General features: G+C 34.3%; 1 protein-coding gene across 9 annotated transcripts in view; it reads left to right on the top strand.

Moving 5' to 3' along the window:
- PRPF40A (pre-mRNA processing factor 40 homolog A) overlaps nucleotides 1-20,576 on the top strand; it is a 57,698-nt gene extending 37,122 nt beyond the window's left edge. For 5 of the 9 annotated variants that reach the window (XM_016433634.2, XM_016433633.2, XM_056793873.1 and 2 more), the window contains 12 exons: nucleotides 3,709-3,859; nucleotides 5,849-5,982; nucleotides 9,540-9,654; nucleotides 9,800-9,903; nucleotides 10,023-10,139; nucleotides 10,465-10,602; nucleotides 11,314-11,409; nucleotides 13,688-13,774; nucleotides 13,864-13,960; nucleotides 14,065-14,126; nucleotides 17,263-17,394; nucleotides 19,432-20,576. In XM_016433634.2, the coding sequence (XP_016289120.1) occupies nucleotides 3,709-3,859; nucleotides 5,849-5,982; nucleotides 9,540-9,654; nucleotides 9,800-9,903; nucleotides 10,023-10,139; nucleotides 10,465-10,602; nucleotides 11,314-11,409; nucleotides 13,688-13,774; nucleotides 13,864-13,960; nucleotides 14,065-14,126; nucleotides 17,263-17,394; nucleotides 19,432-19,524 (1,326 nt within the window). In that variant the 3' untranslated portion in view covers nucleotides 19,525-20,576. The remainder of the gene's footprint in view (nucleotides 1-3,708; nucleotides 3,860-5,848; nucleotides 5,983-9,539; nucleotides 9,655-9,799; nucleotides 9,904-10,022; nucleotides 10,140-10,464; nucleotides 10,603-11,313; nucleotides 11,410-13,687; nucleotides 13,775-13,863; nucleotides 13,961-14,064; nucleotides 14,127-17,262; nucleotides 17,395-19,431) is intronic. The other 4 variants (XM_056793872.1, XM_056793874.1, XM_001365442.5 and 1 more) reach the window with 1 other exon arrangement.
- The last annotated feature ends 1,333 nt before the right edge of the window (nucleotides 20,577-21,909 follow it).

Raw genomic sequence — 21,909 nt, 5'->3', positions numbered from 1 at the left:
AAGAAAAGAAATAGAACACTGAAAAAAGGCTCCTGTTCCCCTCCCCCTAAAAATAGGCTAAAATGCTTTCTATATGCCAATAACTGGTGATACAAATAGAAAGGGAGTTACTTCTTGCATTTGAGGAACTTGTTCTTTTGTTATTAATATTATTATTAATGATTTTTAATTTTTTATTGGAGGAGCTAGGTGGCATAGTGGATAGAGTACTGGGCTTGGAGTCAGGAAGGTTGAACTTCCTGAGTCCAATTTTGGCCTCAAGACACTAGCTGTTTGACCCTGGGCAATTCACTAGACTTTTTTGTTTGTTTTTGTTTCCTTATCAAGGAAATTGCCAATCAGTCCAATATCTTTGCCAAGAAAACCCCAAATGGGGTCATGAAGAATCAGATGAAACTAAAAACATTACTATGTTGTTTTAACATCTATTTTCCTAGTATATTCTTTCACCTCATTTCCCTAACTAGAACTCCATCTATCATAAGAAATAAGTAAAAAGAGGAACAAAAACAGTAAAACTACCCAAAAAGATCATTCAAATCTAACATTTTTACGGTATTGCCTATACTATCTGTCTATCTATCTATAGTTTCACTGCTTTAGTCCCCAATGTCACTAAAATATGGCAGATACCTTTTTTGTATCTTTTTAAAGGCCAGTCTAAGTAATCATAATTGCACAGCCTTAAGCTTTGATTTTTGTCACTGTTTTACTTTTGCTACATTGTGTATATGCATTTTCCTTGTTCTACCTATTTTTTAGTACCAGTTCCTATAATTCTACTTTATTTCTTTGTATTCATCATAGTCATCATTCCTTACAGAAATAATATTACATTACATTCATATAGCATAACTTTTTTATTCACCAATCAATTGACATCTACTGTTTCCAATTCTTAGCTGCAAAAAACAATTTGTAGTTTACATAGGGCCTATTTAACATTGACCTCCTGCAAGCATATACTTTATGAATTTCTAGGTTAAAAGGTATTTCTGTCACTTTATCATAATTGTAAATTGCTTAGAAGAGAAAGGCAGAGAAGGGAATAATCATTTATATAGTGCCTGTTATGTGTCAAACATTTTGTGAAGCTTTTCACAAAGATTGTGTTTGATCTTTGTGACAACCTTGTGATTTACTATAATTCCCCTTTTACAGATGAGCAAACTGAGACAAACAGTTTTAAACGACTCGCCCGTGCTCATTTAAGTGTCTAAAGCTCAATTTGAATTTAGGTTTTCTTGACTCCATTGTGCCACCTCACTAATATTCTGGCTGATAATTTCTATTTCTCAGCCTCATGTGAGACCTATGTGATAGGACACAGAAATTATTATTTTTGATTTTTTACACATACAAAAATATTCATAATAATACTTTGTATTAGCAAAGAACTAAAAACAAAGTAGATGCCCAAGGTGCCTGTCAACTCAGGAATAGCTAAGACAAGTTGGCTTACCTGAATGTAAAATGAGCATAAAAGTTGAAAATTAGGAAGAAAAGAAGCATAAGTTAGGGGGAAAAAACTAGTGATGTTCAAAAAATCTGCTTCTTTCAAATGATTGTTGAAAATTGACAAGTCTCTATTCTAGCCTTCTCCCCAGACCAAATGTTGGGCCTGCACCCCATCCTTCTTACCCCAGACAGGGGAAGGAGGAAGCAAGTTCATTGGGCTGATGGCAGAGGTGTGGGTGATGAGCAGTGCATATGGAGAGGGGGAGAATAGCCCCAAGCACTCTCCTCCCCTTCAGCTATATGCCATGCTGTAAGCTATGCTCCCCTTAAACCTAGCTCTTCTCCAGCCCCACCACTGGAATCATCTTAACCATAGACTGAATAGGCTGCTCTCTGCCCTGCACCTTCCCACAGCAAGTGAACCCCCTCCTCCACCAGTGCCTTACCCCAGACAGGAGGGAGGAAGTCCTCCCATTGTCTGCTAGGCAGAAGGATGGGTGATTTGAGAAATGGGACTTGAAGAGAGGGAGAGGGGGAGCAGCTCCACTCTGAGTCCCTCTGGCTTCTCTGGTGGAAGATGGAAGTGCCCACAGGGAGGGCTCTGCATGCCATTTTTGGCATTATGGTTCTGAACCATCCAAAAAAGAAGAGGGAGCAAAATCCATTAACAACAAACAATCCAAAAATGAACAAGATGAAATCAAAACAACAAAGGAATTTTAAAAATCAGAACCTTCTGTTCAAAGTTATATACTGATAAAACTTAATTTTTGTAAAATAATTACTTTACAAAACTATAAAATACTAATTATAATTAGCAAGATAACAATTAGAAAATGTAATCCAGTTTCAGAAAGGAAGTTGAAATAATGGTAAAGGTGTTACCAGTGGTAATATTTACAGGATTCTCCCAGATTTTTAAAGAAAAATTAGTATTTATACTGATTTATTGTCAAATTGAGAAAGAAAAATACACCTGCTAAATTTAATGAGATACATTGCCAGAGAAGGATAAACCAAAGAGAAAGAGACTAGTATTTTACCAGGGATATAGACATAGTTCAATCCTATGAAAACAGTAAATTAGAAAAAACTCTGGTATAATCAGATGATTGTGAGATGACTTTATTTTAACTAAGCCAATAATGGGTTGTTCTTGAAGATAAGGAAATAATTTTTCCTCAGAACATTTTATTCTAAGATTTTTGCTTGTTTACACCTCAGGCAGAATAATGCTTTATGTTATTTCAAAGGAATAATGGAGTCAGAAAAAACTTAATGGTTATTATGCTGGATAGTCTGATAGTTATGGAGGATCTGGATTTTAAAGGAAATTCTTTGTGGCTGATATGTCAGTTGCTTTGTTTATATGAGAAGGTTCATTGACAAGGAGATGTAGTGATTGTGTAAAACAAAATGTTATCAATGAACTGTATAAAAATTGTTCTTGTATCTTAGTAGTTGCAGGGGTCTTTTTGCACATTTCAGGTAATGTTTTTTGAATAACAAAATGGATTAGTTTTTTGAAAATTGTACATAGTCCTTTATGTAGCTCAGTCCACACATTAAAAATTTAACCTACTTCTAAGTAGTAATTACATACACAAAGTTTTTAGGCATTTGCTTTAAGGATAGTCATGGTGCACTATTTGGTTTTCCTGCAAATAAGGAAAAATTTAAGAACTTTAATGACTACATATGAAGTTACAGTCTAAGAAACTGGACTTCCAGACTACAGTTTTAAGATGATACTTTTATATAATCATTGGCATGAATGAGGTTAAAGAGATTGAGTAGCTCAAATAAGACAAAGTGAGAGACTGCATTAATGATACTTAGTATTACCTGAAGAATCTGTAGAGCAAGTTAATTTAAGTGTGATAAATACTGTTACTGCCTAGATGATAATACAAGCACTTAGATAGATAGCTCTTAAAGTTTGCAAAGCATTAAGTGATTTAATTCTCACAACAGTTCTGTTAGATATTAATGTCCCCATTAGGGAACTACACTCAGGCAAAAAGTGTCACTTGCCCAGGGTAACATAGCTATTAAGTTGTCTGGGGCTACATTTGAATCCATAGCATCCTGACTCCAGGTAAGAGATAATGTAACCTTTCCCCTTATTGTAAACATTCCAAATTTACTCCCAAACCCAACCTAAAAACATTTTTTTAATTGTATTTGCCAAGTTACATTTGATCTCCAGGTAGCATTTGTTTCCACTTATGTGTTTTGATGCTGTTGTAGGAACAAGCAAAGCAACTGCGAAAGAGAAATTGGGAAGCCTTAAAAAATATACTTGACAACATGGCTAATGTTACCTATTCCACTACATGGTCTGAAGCCCAGCAATACCTGATGGATAACCCTACCTTTGCCGAAGATGAGGAACTACAAAGTAAGGAAAATAAGAAAAATACACAAACACACATATAGATACACACTTAATTTTTTTAACTCGGCAATTATTTATATTTGGCATGTAACCGTGAAAAATGTAGTTTGTCAAGACTGTGAATTGCCAAAACTGTAAAGGTTTTGGCCAAACTGTAAAGATAATTTTTAGTGTCTTGATTTATATTAAAAATAAGTGGTCGCCATGGGAAAATTCCCAAATATGAAAATACTCAAGTGAGCTGGGTTTTATGGAGATTTTAATTAATACAAATGAAGGAATTAAGGGAAGAGAGAAAGAGAAAATAGTAGAAAGGGCCTAGGCCAAATGGCCTAGGCTTGAGCCTTAAGGGAGAGAGAGTCAGTCTTTATTTTATCACTCACCACAAGATCATCCCAAGCAAACTCCAGTCCATCACTGAAATCCTCAACTCCTGAACTGAGTTCAGAGAGCTGTAGGGTAGAGTAATTTTAAAGTTCTCAATACATTCCTGACCAAGTACCTCCATTGTTACAATATAGGAATTTGCTTAACCAAATCTTCTCAAGTAGAGTCCGAGCAGTTTTGAGATTCACAGGCATGAGGGATTTTTAATTTTAATGCCTGATATACAGTGGCATACAAATTAATGAGAACAATGAAGAAATTTATATTTATTGGGTTAGATAGTAAGCTTCAACTTTTATAGCTTTCGAAAACAATTGCTTCATTGACTTCACAGGATTATATCATATCCTTAATTCTTCATCATAAAAACATTTTTATCATCTGAATATTAATTATTCCTTTTGCAGACATTCCATTTTTCTAAGTCTAGTCTGCATAGGTTTAAATTAGACAAGTTTCCCAGCCATTGTCTTTTCTTGGATATACATCGTAAGCTTTCTTTTACCTAAGATGGGATACAAAGTCATCTTGTAGTATTCTATTTTCATTTGAAATTTTATAATTTTGGACACTTGTTTCTTAGTATATTCTATTAATGATTCCTTCTGTGTACAAATATTTCAGTTACTGAAAACTTTTTTAAAAATTTAAAAATCCCTGAGTATTTGGGGGAAGGGTATATTTTACAATGTAATAAGATGCTCAGATCTTACAGATTTATATAGATTTCTGAAAATGATTTTGATATATTCTTGAAATAGTGACTTTCATAAGTAAATTTTTTCTAATCTTCATTTCTCTATTCTTTGCATTGTCTTATTCACTGACAATTTTTAAAATTCAAAATAGCTTTTAGTATCTGTTTTTACTCATCTTCTAGTTCTATAGTAGCTAGATTCCTCTTAAGGTGTTTTTCTTTTTTGCTAATAATTTGGTAGACCATATTGTATAGTATAGTAGTGACATCCCATTTATTGACATATTTCTCCTTACAAAAAGCTCTGTAATATCCCTAGTAGTCCTTAAGTGTGCTCATTAGAGCTTCAAACTTAGCACATTTCATTAGAATATTATCCATTTTTTAATATCACATAATTAAAAACAATAAAAGACAGCAGTGAAACATGTCTGTATGGTACAAAATTCATCACTCAACTGACAGAGCTGACTAAATGTGGGGAATCCAACTTGAACAAGTTTCATTTGGTCAATGCAAAATATTCTGAGTCAGCCTTGTGTTAGAAGCACTTAGTTATGACCATTACTATAACTGATAAAACTGTTTCAAAATCATTGTTGGAAATAATTTGCACACTTACTGGAATGTCCTTTTCTAGAAAATGTGTTAATTATTCCTAATACAGAAACTTCCCAAGAGATGACCAAACCGTGAAATTAACTAAAACAAACCTTTTCAGTTGTAGATAAATTTCATTAATAATTGAAATCACATTCATTATCATACAGTTTTGATGTCCATACCCTTAAATTTTGTTTTGTCAAACAGGTCATTTTTTTAAAGCAAACTCTTATAGCGTATTGTTACTTTTATTGATATTCAGTTAAATCTTTCCTTACTGAAGTGCATATTTTTTTCCCAATTAGACATGGACAAAGAAGATGCATTGATATGTTTTGAAGAACATATCCGGGCTTTAGAAAAAGAAGAGGAAGAAGAAAAACAGAAGAGTTTGTTAAGAGAAAGAAGGCGTCAACGTAAAAATAGAGAATCTTTTCAGGTGAATACTTTACCTTCCCCATGTTATGGAGATGACCCTGACATCTAGAAGGCTTTCTGCAGGATGAAAGCTTTGATACCTTCTGTCATGCTGTAAAGTCCTCAGATGTTTTCTCAACAGACTTTCTGAGGATCAACCTAGCTAGAATAGAGAAATTCATCACAGGTTGCACTTCTTGCAGTCTTTGGCCTTTCTAGTTTATGAAACAAAAAGTATAAAATGACTGTCAGTCATCATCTAGAAGGGACACCATTTGCTTCTGTAGTGACTAGAAGAAAAGCAATAGAGGATATTAAAGAACAGACAGATTTTTAGGCCAACCATAGACCTAGTTATTGGTATATTCTAAATATAAAGTCCTTGTCTATTGACCAGGAAGATCACATGCTTTTATAGAAAGATTTAATCATGGCCGTGTTTATATTCTCACTCTGACTGAAACCAGAATGCAGAAGGATGTAGTCTAGTCTAGTCCAAATTTCCATCAACACCTTATTTTAGAGATGGGGAGACTAAGGCCAGAGAGTTTTAAGTGAATTGTCCAGAGTTATCTGCCAAGATTTGAACCGATGTCTTCTGAGTCCAAACCAAACACTATACTTACTTGTTTCCACATGTGATACAATAGCTCATAGATTGTTATAATCTCATGGAATGGAATTGAAAATATCGACTGCTGGTACATTGTCTTTTTCCCCCATTTATGTAAAATCTTAGAGTAATTTATACATGTATTGAGGGCATCCTTGATGAAAATATCAAAAGGGAACAGATGGGCATTTGCAAATGATAATCTCTAACAAATCATGTCTTTATCATCACATTTTAAAAAAAGGAGCAGAGAAGGTAAATAATCCCACTCATAATTTCTGGTAATTACTTTCACTGGCAATTGGTTCCAGTCTATTGCAAATGTGCAGCTTGAATTATAATAATGCAACTGTTTCACATGAGCAATTATTTAATCTTTCTTATTTGTACTAATTAGGATCTGGTAGTATAAAAAAGCAGTTGATTCAGAAGGCCAAGAAACAGGTTCCTCCAGCAAAATGTGTCTCCTGTTTATATTAGAATACAAGTACAAGATGCATAAAAGTCTGTGACATTGATCCTTTGATTAATATTAAGCAGTAATATAATAATAGAAAGACATGCTTGTCAAACTTTGGTCCCTGCCACTGTCAAATGAAACATATGATCTAGATGGAAAAGGAAAGATCCCAAAGACAATGAGATCTTTTGTGCATTCTTTTTGGCAAGTGACACTACTGATTACATCATCCCTTAGAATATTGCAGAATCTTCAAAATGTACTAAGAGTCTCCACCTTAGGCGAAGGATGCCTATTGTCTGATTTGTCATGTATTTGGATAGAATACCAATAAAACTGATCCGCTTGTGCATATAGTTTAGACAGGACAAATGAATAGAGAACATAAGCCCAGAAATGATTAGAACAAGTTGGATTGCCTTATGCATTATCTTTTATGACCCAAAGTTTTTGGTGAAAAATTTTGGTGGCCTTCTCATCAAGGCAAACCCTATACATCTCCATGTGATCCCATTTTGTCCCACATTCTCCAGCAGAATATCTTCCCTATCTTCTTTGTTCTCTACAATTTCTCCCTGTTTGCAGGTTGCTTCCCTACACAAAACCATGTCTTCCCTAATAAAATCATCTTTTATGTATTTTTCTCTCCGCCCCTCCAAAGTTTATACTCTTTGAAAAAGCTCTTATATAGTTAGCACCTCCACTTCTGTTCCCTTCTAATAAGATTCAACTAAAAATGCCGTTTCCAAGGTACTAATGATCTCTAAATTGCCAAATTTAATGGCCTTTTCTTAATCCCTGTCCTTGTCTTCACTGCATCTTTTGATACTGATACTCTGTCCTCTCTGGGCTTTTTTGATACCCTTCTATCCTGGTTCTCCCACCTACCTGACTGCTCCTCCTTTTCTAAATCTTCTAGGGTCATGTTCACTAAGCTTGGGTGTTCCAAAAGCACTGTCCTCAGCCCTTTTCTTTTCTTCCTTTGCTAATCTCATCAGCTCCTATGAATTCAGTCATTTTTTCTACATAGATGATTCTCAAATTTACTCATCTAATTTAACTTTTTGCTTGACCTCCAGTCTTAGTATTCCTCTTAAACTTCTTAAACTGAATGCTCTATTGTTGTAATTGTTCAGTCATTTCAGTTGTGTCTGACTCTACTACTCCATTGGCATTTTCTTGGCAAAGATACTGGGGTGGTTTGCAATTTCTTTTCTCTAGTTCATTTGAGGCAAATCTGGATAAGCAACTTTCAGGGTCACAGAGCTAGTAAGTGTCAGAGGCCAGCTTTGAACCTAGAAAGATGAGTCTTTCTGATTCCAAGCCCAGGGCTCTATGTACTATACCATCTAGCCACCCCTCCCCCCCCTTACCCCTATATGTTCTATAGACATTTTAAATCCAACATGTCCAAAAGTGAACCCATTAACTATCCCACTAAACTCTTGCTTTCCTATTCCTAACTAGAGTGTAAGTCAGTAAACTGATGGAATGGCCTTTGTTGTTTTATGGAACTATGAGAATTTTTTTTATATTTTTGAACACAACAAAATGTAAAAGCCATTCTTAGCTTACCATTGATCTAGAGGGCACCACCATCCTCCCAATCACCCAGGCCTGTAACCTAGATCAGTATTGGCAAACCTTTTAGAGATTGTGTGCCCAAAGTGCACCTTCAAGCTGCCTTTGAGCCCTCTGCATTACCCCAGAGAGCAGTGGGAGGAATTGCTTGCTTATGTTGGGCTGCTGGGCAGAGGGGCCAGGCATTTGAACATGTTCTTAGGTGTAGTGAAGAAGGGGAATGAAGCAGCACACCTACCATGTCTTTGCCAGCACGGACCTACGTGGTGTCCTCAACTTCTCATTCTCACACCTCTCTCACCTCTACCTCCTACAACTATTTTATTGACAAATCCTGTCAGTTACAGTTACAGTTACAGTTCTCGATTTTTTTGCCTGCTTTTTGTCTACTCAGCACTTGGTATACAATATATTCTTAATAAATGCTTGTGAACTTGGTAGGAATATATGACTAAGTCATAGAATACTATACTATGATGAATTCAAAGTGCTGGTCATCCAGAGGGACTTGGAGAGGTAAATAGTAGGTATGAGTAGGTAGCAAAGATAAGTGGTATACAAGTGTGCTCAGAGAAATGTGTAATGAAAAGGAATTTTTGAGATTATGGGATATAATTAAATAAGCCCTTACTACACAGCTGTTCCATGCAAAGACATTATTAGTGCAGAATTTTGACAGTGACATAAGTTGTTAAATACTCGATTTGACTAGCAACACTTTAGGGAGTATTTTTAAAAAAAAACTTAGCAATTTAATATAACTCTGATTAAAGATGCCTAAGATGAACATATATATATATATATATATATATATATATATATATATATATATATATATATAGGGTTTTCTTCAGCAAATTTAAAATATCATGTATCTTATGTTTGAGTAGCTGATTGTTTTTATCTAAATATGAATATTTTTCAGATATTTTTAGATGAGTTGCATGAACATGGACAGCTGCATTCTATGTCATCTTGGATGGAGTTATATCCAACAATTAGTTCTGATATTAGATTCACCAACATGCTCGGTCAGCCTGGTAAGGTTATTTTCCTTCCTAACTTATAATATGATCATATATGGAATTGACAGATGGGGGGCGGCATTGTGGGTGGGGATTTTTTTTTCTAAATGAAAAAAGTAATTGCAGCTCTTTGGTTAGAGCTAGCTTTTGACTTCTCTAGTTTTTTCATTAGGATCAACTGCACTTGATCTTTTCAAGTTTTATGTTGAAGATCTAAAAGCACGTTATCATGATGAAAAGAAGATAATAAAAGACATCCTAAAGGTAAAGAAATAAGATGTGTTTACTTGAGTGGCTTAACAATGGTAAACAACTTAACTGTATTTAAGAACTCTGTACTGGGATTTCATAAATTTCTCATAAATGAGGTATTTGTTTTATAGGATAAAGGATTTCTGGTTGAAGTAAATACTACTTTTGAAGATTTTGTTGCAGTAATAAGTTCAACCAAAAGATCGACAACATTAGATGCTGGAAACATCAAATTGGCTTTTAATAGTGTAAGTTATTGTCTTACTATGCAGAACTTACTATTAATAAAGTTAACATGAAAATATGCTCAGTGAAATAATAGTTCCGTTTTAATGTTATTGAGAGTAAGGGGCATCAGGTAGAATTGACAGTTATATTTTGCAGGGTAGAGAAAATAAAATCCCTTGGAATGTCACATTTGCATGTATCAACCAATATTAAAGATGCATCAATTAAATTTTTTCTGTTATTATTTTGTTGTTGATTTCAGAATGTCACAAATTAGAATTTTAAAAAGTTTTATTGATTTTGCTACTGTATCCACTGCTAAGACAAATATTTTTTTTCCTTTAGTTGTTAGAAAAGGCAGAAGCCCGTGAGAGGGAACGAGAAAAGGAGGAGGCGCGAAAGATGAAACGAAAAGAGTCTGCATTTAAGAGTATGTTGAAACAGGCTGCTCCTCCAATAGAATTGGATGCAGTCTGGGAAGATGTATGTATTTATTTTTTTTTATTATTATTTGTACCATTCTCTATAGATATTTCATTAATAACTTTGTTTTATGTATTGCAAAACCATACATCATAGGTCAGAGGTTTTTATAAAAGGGTTCTTCAAGGTTCACTTTCCTCATTTTACCAATAAGAATATTGAGGCCCATAGAGATCAGAGGATCATAGATTAAACCCTAGATAGAGCCCTTTCTGAGACCACATAGGTAGTGAAGGACAGAGCTACTATTTGAACACAGTAATTCACTATGTTCACTATGTATGGTGAATTCTTGACACCAGATACAGTGTTTTTTTTCATTGTACTCCCATGCTCTTAAGCATATTTTCCTCTGTTGTCAGACACCTTCAAAAAGGACAAAAAAAGGCATCACAATCAACTTCCATGTTGATGGTAAATTATTTAACTCTAGTTGATGAACTAGATCAAACTATTTATTAACAAGCTAGACCAAAGTAGAAGGAGGGGGCAGTTGGTGTTCAACTTAATATGAGAAAAAAGTATAGGTTGCTCAGACTTCTAACATCACTTGTTTTTTACCTTAGACATTTTGGGGATTACTAAACTGTCTTTTTTGAGGCATAAACATGGGAGGGAGCTGAAGAATACCTTGACTTATTTTTAATATTGAAGATTATGGACTCATTTATAATGTTTATTTAGTAATGTCATTGTGGACTTTTCATACAGATCCGGGAAAGATTTGTAAAGGAACCAGCATTTGAGGATATCACTCTAGAGTCTGAACGAAAAAGGATATTTAAGGATTTCATGCATGTGCTTGAGGTAATTTTAATCTAGTTCAAGTAATTATCTTTTATCTCACAGTTAATGTATTTTCAGCACAGAAGATTTTTGTTTTAGATCTATTGTATCTTTTGTTTTTGAATGCTTAATCTAAAATCTAATTCAGACATTTAAGATTATAGTACCATTGGGTTTCTTCATGTTAAATAGATTTATTAAATCAGCCCAATTTGGATTTAAGTACCACCACCATCTCCTGAATGACATGTATTTGAGGTAAATATTTAGGGAACCTCTAACTCAGTCCATCTCAGAAAGATTCAGCATTAGAGTCAACTGTCATGTGTCCCCTGGTAGACTTCCTGATGTTGAATCTTTCTGAGTTGGACTGAGTTAGAGGTCCCCTAAATATTTAAATATTTATGAGGGTACACAAAGGAAGCCAGATGGCAAGCTTTAGCCAATGAAAAGAATCTGGGGGGCAGGAGCCTACAGTTGAAAAGCCAGTGTGGGAAGCTGTTGGGGTTCTTCTGGTCTGATCCCTGAACTATCTTTCTCTGTGGGCTTACTCTCTTTATCTCAACTGGTCATCTCTAGCAAGCAGAAGAGGATTGAAAGTTAGAAAGACTGAAACCTACTTTTTTCTCTTTCTCTTTTTTTAAAATGCTTAAAATTCTAGCCTCCAAGATAAATTTTTATCTATACTACATGTGAGGAGCTTCCTCTCATACCTTGTCATTGTGGAACATTATTATGTGTCTTAATTACATGTTTTTAAACTAGAAAAAATTTCTGAAAAATGAGACAGTTGGAAAATACTCTTTAATATAAATAATATAATATAATATAAATATATATAAATAATATAAACATGATTATGCCCAGCTACTTTTATGTTGCCCTGGGACCTTTTGGCTAAAAGAGTAAATTTTTCTATAGGCTTTATTTAGGCAATTCACTTCACTCTTCATTGTTTGCTTCAGTTTCCTAGCTTGCAGTTCAAGTCTCAGAAATGTTGCCTATAATTGACCTAACTAGATAATGCAGAATATAATTTACCATGTCACTACTGTTATCAGACTTAAAAAAGCAAATTTATTCTTAAATTTTTCAGTATAACACATAATTTTGTTATATTGGTAATTCAACTTTATTGGATAAAAATTTCCAGGAAATTACTATAACAGATATTAAACAAAAGTTTCCACTTTTTTTTTTCACTTTTATTTCTCCACCCACAATTACTTTAGAAGTTGTCTAGTTTTTCCTGTTGGTATAATCATCATGGTGATAGTCTCCTGTCTATGACCAACTTAGCTAAATACAGAGCAACTTATCACCAGCAATTTGGGCATGAGATGATGATATGAGGGGAATAGTGGAAATCAAGAGTTTGACAATCCAAATGATTCCATCTCACTGTATCCTTACCACATCAGGAGTTCCTTGAACACCTGTTCTTTGGGCCCCTGCTTCCTGTTTTTTGTTTTTGTTTATTTGTTTGTCTTTTTGAGCTTTGAGACATGAAGCTATGAAATAAGAAAGAAAATATGTGTAGTATAATAAAAACAATTCGTGACAGCAAAGGAGAGTAGAGAGAATAGTGAAAATAGATTTTTGGTTCTTACACTTTTTAATGTCTTAGTGTACTATTAGAGAAATCCTTCTGATTTAGCCTTCTAATTAAAAAGTAAATTTGGTTTATCTCAGGCAGAATATGATTTATGAGGCAAGGAGATAGCCTCCTGTTGGTCCCCCAGCAACTTTTCAAGGCTTATGAATTATAAAGCCCTTTATTAACATGTTAGGAGGAAGGGAAAAAAAGTATAATAGACTTTTAGAATTTTTGCTACTGAATATTTTTTATAGAGGACTATCCTGGGAAGTTATTGACATAGAGCCTCAGGGAACTGAATTAGTCAGAGTACCCTTGATCAAATACTCTTCTTGTCATTGTACTTTTTCAACTTTGGCAGTGGCCATTAGCAAATAATTTATGCCATTCCTCTCCTGCACTTGGCCCACTGCCTCCATTCTATCATGCTATAGATGCACATTTTCTAGGTCACTGGGTATGAAAGAGCTAGTGGCAGGAGGTGGGGGTGCAACCTTTTGGATAGTATTGAAAATTTAAGTTTGAAATTGCCTTGGCGAACATTTATGACTTGTTATCTTTGAATACCTGTTTTGAGGCCTTCAACTACTTATTTAGACATGTTTCTCTAATTCTTCTACATACATCTGGTAGATCATTGGGAATGGGTGCAAAGTGCTTTCTAAAACAAAACTATCTCTTTGTTTTTTCTTTAAACTGTAGCATGAATGTCAGCACCATCATTCAAAGAACAAGAAACATTCTAAAAAATCTAAAAAACATCACAGGAAACGTTCCCGTTCTCGATCGGTAAGGCTCTTGTTCATAGAAGATTACCATCAGGGTGTTTTTCTCAGAATCATCACCCAATTTGTATCTCAAATGATTTCTGCCCCTAGGGCTCAGATTCAGATGATGATGACAGCCATTCAAAGAAAAAGAGGCAGCGGTCAGAGTCCCGATCTGCTTCAGAACGTTCTTCTAGTGCTGAGTCTGGTGAGCTTTTCTCTTTGTCTTATTAAAATGACTAGAACTTTTGGTGCCTTAAAGTGTAACGTTGTTTATTTCTCCTTCCCTCCTCTCCCCCCAATCTTTTTTAGAGAGAAGTTACAAGAAATCAAAAAAGCATAAGAAGAAAAGCAAGAAGAGGAGACATAAATCTGTAAGTTAACCATCTTCATCTGGTGACTCACCAAACACATATTGATAAGTCTTAAAAATATAGAGGAAAAAATGAAAGGATGTGGCACATGTGTAATAGTCTCTACCCCTGGAAAGGCTGAAGCTAGTGGTTCATGTGAGTTCAAGAGTTCTCAGCTGAAATAAAGCTAAAGCCAATTAGCTGTTCAGGCTAAGTCTCACATCAATATGGTGAGTCCCCAAGACTAGGTTAACAGAGGAGGGGACAAACCAGGCCAGATAGGAAAAACAGTACAGGTTAAAGCTTACCTGCTAATCAGTATTCATATCAGGTCCATGAGTGGTAGCTACAGTTCTAGCCTAGATAGAACAGAGATCCAGTCTCAACAAAAAAGTAGTTGTCACGTGGACCAAGATCAGGATGAAATATGTTTATATATAGGTATTTGCAAGATATACACTAAGTAGATATGAAGATACAAATTAACTTTAAAGGGGCAGGTACCAACCACTAGGGGCCCAGTGAAATTTTTGAGAAAACCAGAAAATCTAAGAGGCAGAGATTATAAGTAAAACATGTTCATCACCTTTCTCAAAGGCACAGAGATGATGGGGATGTCATGTGAGAAATTACACAGTGCCAGCCACAAGGTCTTAAAGATTATAGTCTCTTAAGCAATTTTTCTGTCTATGGTTCCCATACCTCTTAAATTTACCCCTCAGACAATTTGGGAGCTGGTGGGGACTTTAGAGATAATTGACTCTGACCACCTTCATTTTGTAGATAAGCTATAGGACCAAAACAGTGAAACATCTTACCCAAGTTCCAGTAGGGTAGTGTTAGAGCCAAAAACTAAACCCAGGTCCTCCTTTGCCTCCAAATTCAGTGTGTTTTACACTATATTTACAGATTCCTAATATATAATCACATTTGCTCCTTTTTAATTCACATTCACTTTTTGGGAAGGTTGAAATTCCTGTGCCTAGTATATGAGAAATATTTACCTGGCTGCTAAGGAACCCAGTATGCTTAACTATCAAAAGCATATTTTGGAAATAGCTAGGTTAGGTGTAAACATTGAATAAAGCATCAAGCTTGGAGTCAGGACTTGGGTTCAAGTGGCCTTAGATCCTTCTTAGCTGTGTGACCCTGGGAAGTCACTTAACCCTTAGTTGCCTAGCTTTTGCCCCTCTTCTGTCTGAAAACTCATACTAGAAGGTAAGGAGTTTTAAAAACAAAAAGAAATTCTGACATCTGGTAATAAGAATATTGTATAGATTGTAAGTATTCCATTTGTGAATCTTAAAATTTCTCAGACTTGTGAGTGTTAAAAATCCTCAGGCTCTACCTTAGAACATTTGGTTAAGACCATTCCCCATTTTAAACAATGAAGGTACTTGATCAGGAATGTGAAAACTCTTAACATTACTCCACCCATACTTAAGCATACTTTAGAGGAAGATAAAGTTGTAAAACTCCTTACTGAACAATGAAAAGTACTTAACCCATACTTATAGTAAGGCAAAAGCCCTTAAGCTAAGTCTATTTTTAGATCTAATACAAAAAGGTGCTAAGTACCTATGAAGGTCAAATTAATCACTAAAAGGTCAGGCAACTTGCAAGGGACAAGCTTAACAAAAGAGGTGTGAAGTTTTAGTCTACCCAGAGAAGTTGAGAACTAAAGAAGGTGTGAATTAAGAATGGTCAGTCCTGTGAAAACATCTATTGTGATTGGTAGATGTGAAAACTTAGGGGAGTTGACATAGGAAAGGCCTCTGAAGTTAATTCAGCTAATGGAGCTGAATTGGAGGCTGGAGTCTCTCAGTGGTTCAGAATAATTCAGCCTTGGAAGCTGAAGTGGAGCTCAGGAATTATACTGGAGGGTCTCTTAACACTAGAGTTTTGCTTGGAAAAATCTTGTGGTGAGTGGATAAAAGACTGACTGATCTCTCTCTTAAAGCTTTGGCCTAGGCTGGCCTAGCCCTTTTCTCATTATTTCCTCTTACTCTCTCTCTCCCTTTCATTAATTCCTTAATTTGTATTAATTAAAATCTCCATAAAACCCAGCTGACTTGGGTATTTCATATTTGGGAATTTTTCCTATGACCACCACTATATTTTTTATTTGAAACCACATTTTCGCGGTCACAGTTTAAGGCAACCACTCTTAACTGTAACACATTTCATTGTGAGAGATGGAGATATGGCAAGGGTATCTGTTATAATCTGAAACATAGTTTTAGAGAGGCACTTAAAAAGGAAAAAAAAAAACCTTTTTTTCCTCAACTTTCCTAACTCCTAACGAAAAGAAACAAAGAGGATGAAAAAAGCAATTTAGTTAAATTAACCAATGTCAGTTAAGTCTGATCAAGTGTGTAATAGTCTGTATATCCATAATCTTCCACCTCTATTCAAGGAAGGGAGGGGAGTACTTCCTTGTAACTTTTTTTCAGGCTCAAGGTTCTGGCTCAGTTTTTTGTTTTTTGTTATCTCCTTTAATTTCATTGTATCATTTCTTTACTTTGCATCAGTTCATGTAAATTATTCAGTATCTCCCTGTAATTCATAATTTCTTATCCTGAAGTAGTCCATTACATTCACATAATACAATTAATGATCATTTACTTGTTACCAGTTATTTGCAATTATAAGTAGCTTGATAAATATTTGGCCTTTATTTTACCTCTTCAGGGTAAAATTATTTTACATTTTAATAGTAGGTCAAAGTAAAAAACCATGGACATTTTTATTAATTTGAGGTTGTTTTCCAGAATAACTAAATTATATAGAGTCTCCACCAACAGTGTTTTTTAGTGTGCCTGTTTCTCTGTAGGCAGAGAAACATTTCTTAGTGGTATTGGAATGCTCTGTTCACAGTATGAGCTTCCAACAATAGACAAATTTTTCTTTATTGCAAGAAAACTACAGTGCTGCTTTGTGTGAAAATTATCTTAAATATTACCCTAATAAACTTTTAAAATAGTAATTTTTATTGCAAATGTGAAATTCTATCATTGCTTACCCTATCATGGATGGGGGAGAGGTAGGACAAAGGCAGGGAAGAAAGGAGTGAAATGGAATTCAAAAAATGTTTTAATGAATTTAAAAATTGGAAGAAAATAAAATATAATTTTTAAAAATTGTATGTCTTTTTTAGGATTCTCCAGAGTCTGATGCTGATCGAGAGAAGGATAAAAAAGAAAAAGAACGAGAAAATGAAAAGGATAGAACTAGGCAGAGATCAGAATCAAAACACAAATCACCCAAAAAAAAGACTGGAAAGGATTCTGTAAGTATTTTTAATATTGCCTCGGTTATATGTTTATCCTTTATGCAAAAATGTATGTACTTCATTAACTACAGTAATATTTAAAGGTTAAGAGAAACAACTCAATACTCCCCCCTTACCCCCATCTAATCAAGTCCCTCTTAAAAAATATTTTTCTATTCTACATAAATCCAAAACTAGAAAATTTATAATACTTATGAAGAAACTGAAGTATATCAAGATGTACTGTACCAAAGTCAGTCTTCAGAGCTAAACACTGCTATTCTTACCTATAAAATATTAAGTGGTTGCTTATTAAAAAACTTTTTTTAAGACCTTTATCTTCTGTCTTAGAATTTATACTGTATATTGGTTCCAAGGCAGAAGGGTGGTAAATGTCTAAGTAATCTGAGTTAAGCTAATTGCCAGGGATTACACAACTAGGAAGTGTCTGAGGTTAGATTTGAACTCTTATCTCTAGACTTGGTTCTCAGTCCACTGATATACCTATCTGCCCCCTTACTTTAAATTCCAATGTGTTTCTTCTTTTGTGTCTTGGATGAGGGGAGTATGAATTTCAGGGAAGAGAAGTGGAATGGGGGCTATTACTTATTCACTTGGAACTAAAGATACAGTCTTATAAATTGAGATCGCTGTCTTTCAAAAGAAAGAACAATGGATTATCAAAAATAATCCAATTCTTAAAATCACCTTTTCAGACATTTCCAGTAGTTACTCTTAAATGCTAGACCCTCAGGTGTAATCTTCTAAAGGAGCCTAGGGAAAGAAAACTAAGGAAACCTACAGGGTGCTGGAGACTGTTGAGTATCTTTTGAAAGGTTGCATAAAGTGATAATCCATCTGACAGCAGAACCAAAAGCACCCAAGAAGGACACCAGGTCTGGTTTTGAGACAAAAGGCCTAATTCCTTTTGGAGTTTTCTCTCAAGTTTCTCTATTTGAGGAACAAGGTGGGATGAGAAGTTAAGCAGTGAAGTTGATGCAAAAACTTCTGAAGCATTCTGTTTATACTAGACATGGGGCTTGCTTTATTTCTGGAGAAATAGCATCCTATTTAGAACTTTAATCAGAATAAAAAGCAAAATGAACTTTGTGATTTCAAAAACAGGAAAGATAAATATGCATATGTACACATAAAAATGAATATCCAAGAAATACTGAATGATACAATAGTTGATGCTTACTCTGTGTGTATGTGAGTGTCCTTGGGCAAGTCAAGTAGAACTTGCCTGTTTTATGAATGATGAGTGAGGTTGATAGCCTTTCAGCTCTAGGTCTTTATCATAGTGTATAAAATTCTCATCTAGTGAAATAGGTTTTTGCATCATACTTTGGATTGATAAGTGGATTTTATGTGTGGGGCCTAAAAATTAAAGATTGGGAATATCTCTATGATGTTTTCCAAGTCAAAGCATTTAGTACTGTATTTTATGCACAACTTAAAAAAAAAACAAAACCAAAACCTTTCCTGATGTCTGATTCTAAGATGGAAGACCAGTAAGGAATAGGCAGTGGAGGTTGGTTAAGTGACTTGTCCAGGGTCGAACAGCTAAGAATCATCTGAAGTCAAATATCAGCCCAGGACCTCCTGTCTCTAGGCCTGGTTCGCTAATCTCAAAGCATGACTTTTTTTAATGGGTCTCAGAACATAGTTATGATATATATTTAATAAATCATGGTAAAATCTATCAAATGGGTTAGACTTGTTTAGTGGATTTGAAAAAAAGAATGTAAGTACTGCATAACTTGAGTTCACCAATGATCCTATATCCATCCTATAATCCATTGTGTGGTTTGTGTAGAGTTTTCCTGTTCTTCCTCTGAAGCAACAAGAAAAGGTAGGTAGACAATAATGTGAAGTTAGAGTCTTTTGGAAAACAGCTTTATCAGTTTGTGGCACAAAACTGATACCACACAATAACTTCTCTTCTCAGGGATTAATGAGTTTCTTAATATCATATAATTTTCACCATAGGTAACATTTTCATGTTACTTCAAGATTTTTAAAAAATGCTGTTAATTCTCAATGTCTTTCCAGGGTAATTGGGATACTTCTGGCAGTGAACTGAGTGAAGGGGAATTAGAAAAACGGAGAAGGACCCTCTTGGAACAACTGGATGATGATCAATAAATTAATTATACCAAATATATGTTTACAGTATAATTAAAAATGTCTAGTTCAGGACAGGGATTCTGATGTTTTAAATTCCATTGAAGCAACACTGGGTTTTAATTATATCACAGGAAGTCGTGCATCTAAGTAATGTTACAGTGGAGTTGACTTTAAATCTGCAAAAGAGAAGGAAATTCAAAAGTGAACACAAAAACTTTTGATTCTGTATAGAGAATCATTTTCATATCATCACTCTGAAGCCCCTTTTTAGGGTACAGCAAAATGGATTAGAGATGGTGATTTCTTGATGACCACAGATGTCCCTACTTTTGTGTTCTAAAGTCAATGCCACAACGATAGATTTTTGAGGTGGTTTGAAATTTGCAGAAGTTGGATTTTGAAGATATAATGAAACCTTTTTTGATGCATAGTGGTACAAAAAAAGCACCAGCAACTGATCAAAATGCTTTTTTGTGCACTTCCTAACTGGTTTAACTGATGTGAATTTTTATGGTGAACTAAAAAAATAGGTGTTTTTTGATGGAAACCCTTAACTAGAGTAGTGCTAATGGGCACTGCTGTATCATAGCCACCATTGTTAATTTTAAGAGCATCTGGATGAATAAAACAAAAGGCTATTGTGAGGGCATTATTTGAACATCTATTTTGAGGCGATGTTTAAAAAAAATTAACATCAAATCAGATTGTAAATTAATTTAAATATGTTGCCTTAAGGACCTACTAAAGAATGTGCCACCAAATTTTAAGTGACAGTTGCAATATCCTTGTCTAAAAAAAAATCAATGTCGACTTAAACATTTTCTTTAACAAAAGTTGTCTTGATTTAAAACAAAAAAATCAGATCTCTTTCCGTCTTTCTCTCTTTCTCTTGCTTTCTCTCTCTCACTGTCTTTTTTTTTTTTTAATATCCTCTGTCCAGTTTTTCATTGAGGAAAACTTTTCCCTACTCAGTGAGAAGTATTGACTTCTGTGGTACACATTCTAAAGCATTTCTGATTTGAATATTTTTGTACATTTTTATCGATTATTAAACCTTCTCTTCTAGCGTGTACTAGTATTTATTTCTACTTGAAATACGCTGTACAGCTCTAACAGAAATATGGATATTTTATGATTCAGTTAAGCAACAATGTGATGTATTTACTCTAAGCCCGTCGAAGTTTCACTTAATAATTCATCTTCCTTTCCCATGTAGTTTACTTCTCTTTTCTAATGATACTTATAAGAGTACTTATACATAAATCAGTGCATATGAGGCCCCTTTATTTGTGCTTCAATCTAAAATGTTCATACATAATTTTTTTGTGAGAAGTTGGTTTAAGCAAAGCTAGAGGCAACATTTTACATGCTTGCTTCTAGAAGTTGGTATTTGTCACTTGAAAGATAAAACTGGCTATAGCATATTTTTTTTTGTTGTTGTTATCAGGGAGCACTTCTTGTACAAGAAATTGTTTCACATTAAATAAAGCATACCCCACATCTGGTGTTAAAGTATATATTAGGTACCCATCAGTCATTATTTTATTCATTAATTTTGGTCATTTTGTGGACCCTTATTTTGAGTTGTGTTACAAAAATTAAGAGACTATTTTACCCCCGTGTTCACCATCTTAAAAAAGTTGAAAGTGGTTAGTGTTAACCAGGAAAAATGTTACTGAGACATCACTAACTAATGTTATCATACAACAAAGCCATGAAAAGCTTTGTGACTATTCCCAACTTTTCTTCTTCCCAAATAGTCATTTTTCTGCACAGCATTAAGGTGATACTTGGCTCTGCAGAAGGTATGAGAATCAAACTGTCTATGTATGAGAAAATGTGAAGCAATCAAATTGAGTTGCTTAAGGTTTTACTCTACTGTTGTATCTAGAACCAAAAAGAATTGTAAAAGCTTTGGCGGCAGGGGCTTATTTTTACTTTAGTTTACCTTCAGAGAAACTCCATTTGTGTTTATGGTATATATATATAAATATATATATATATAAATATATATAGTTAATAGTACTAATCATGTCAAATGCTTATTTGACATGGAAGTAGAAGTGGGAAATCTTTTAAGATAAGCTTATGATTTTGACAAAGGTAGCAATGTTTCACAAGATAATTTAGAATTTATGTAAAACATTTTGCTTTTATAATTTCCATGAATGAGGAAGATTTTTTTAAAGTAAATATTACTTTAAAAGTTTTGTCTTTATTTTTCCATTAAAAATAAAAGCTGTATATATGTGTTTTAGCATGTTCTTATGTATTTTTCTGAATTTCTCAAGGATATTTTGCATATACTTAACTCACTATATCCCTGCTAGACAATCTGTATGGAATTTTCTAAAATGGGAACTGTTACCCAGTTTCTCTTTGCAGCTTATATCAGCCATGGAA

Source organism: Monodelphis domestica, chromosome 4 (assembly GCF_027887165.1).
Source record: "Monodelphis domestica isolate mMonDom1 chromosome 4, mMonDom1.pri, whole genome shotgun sequence".
NCBI classification, from domain to species: Eukaryota; Metazoa; Chordata; class Mammalia; order Didelphimorphia; family Didelphidae; genus Monodelphis; species Monodelphis domestica.
The sequence above is the reverse complement of the archived record's forward strand: the minus strand, read 5'-3'. Positions and strand labels throughout refer to the sequence as shown.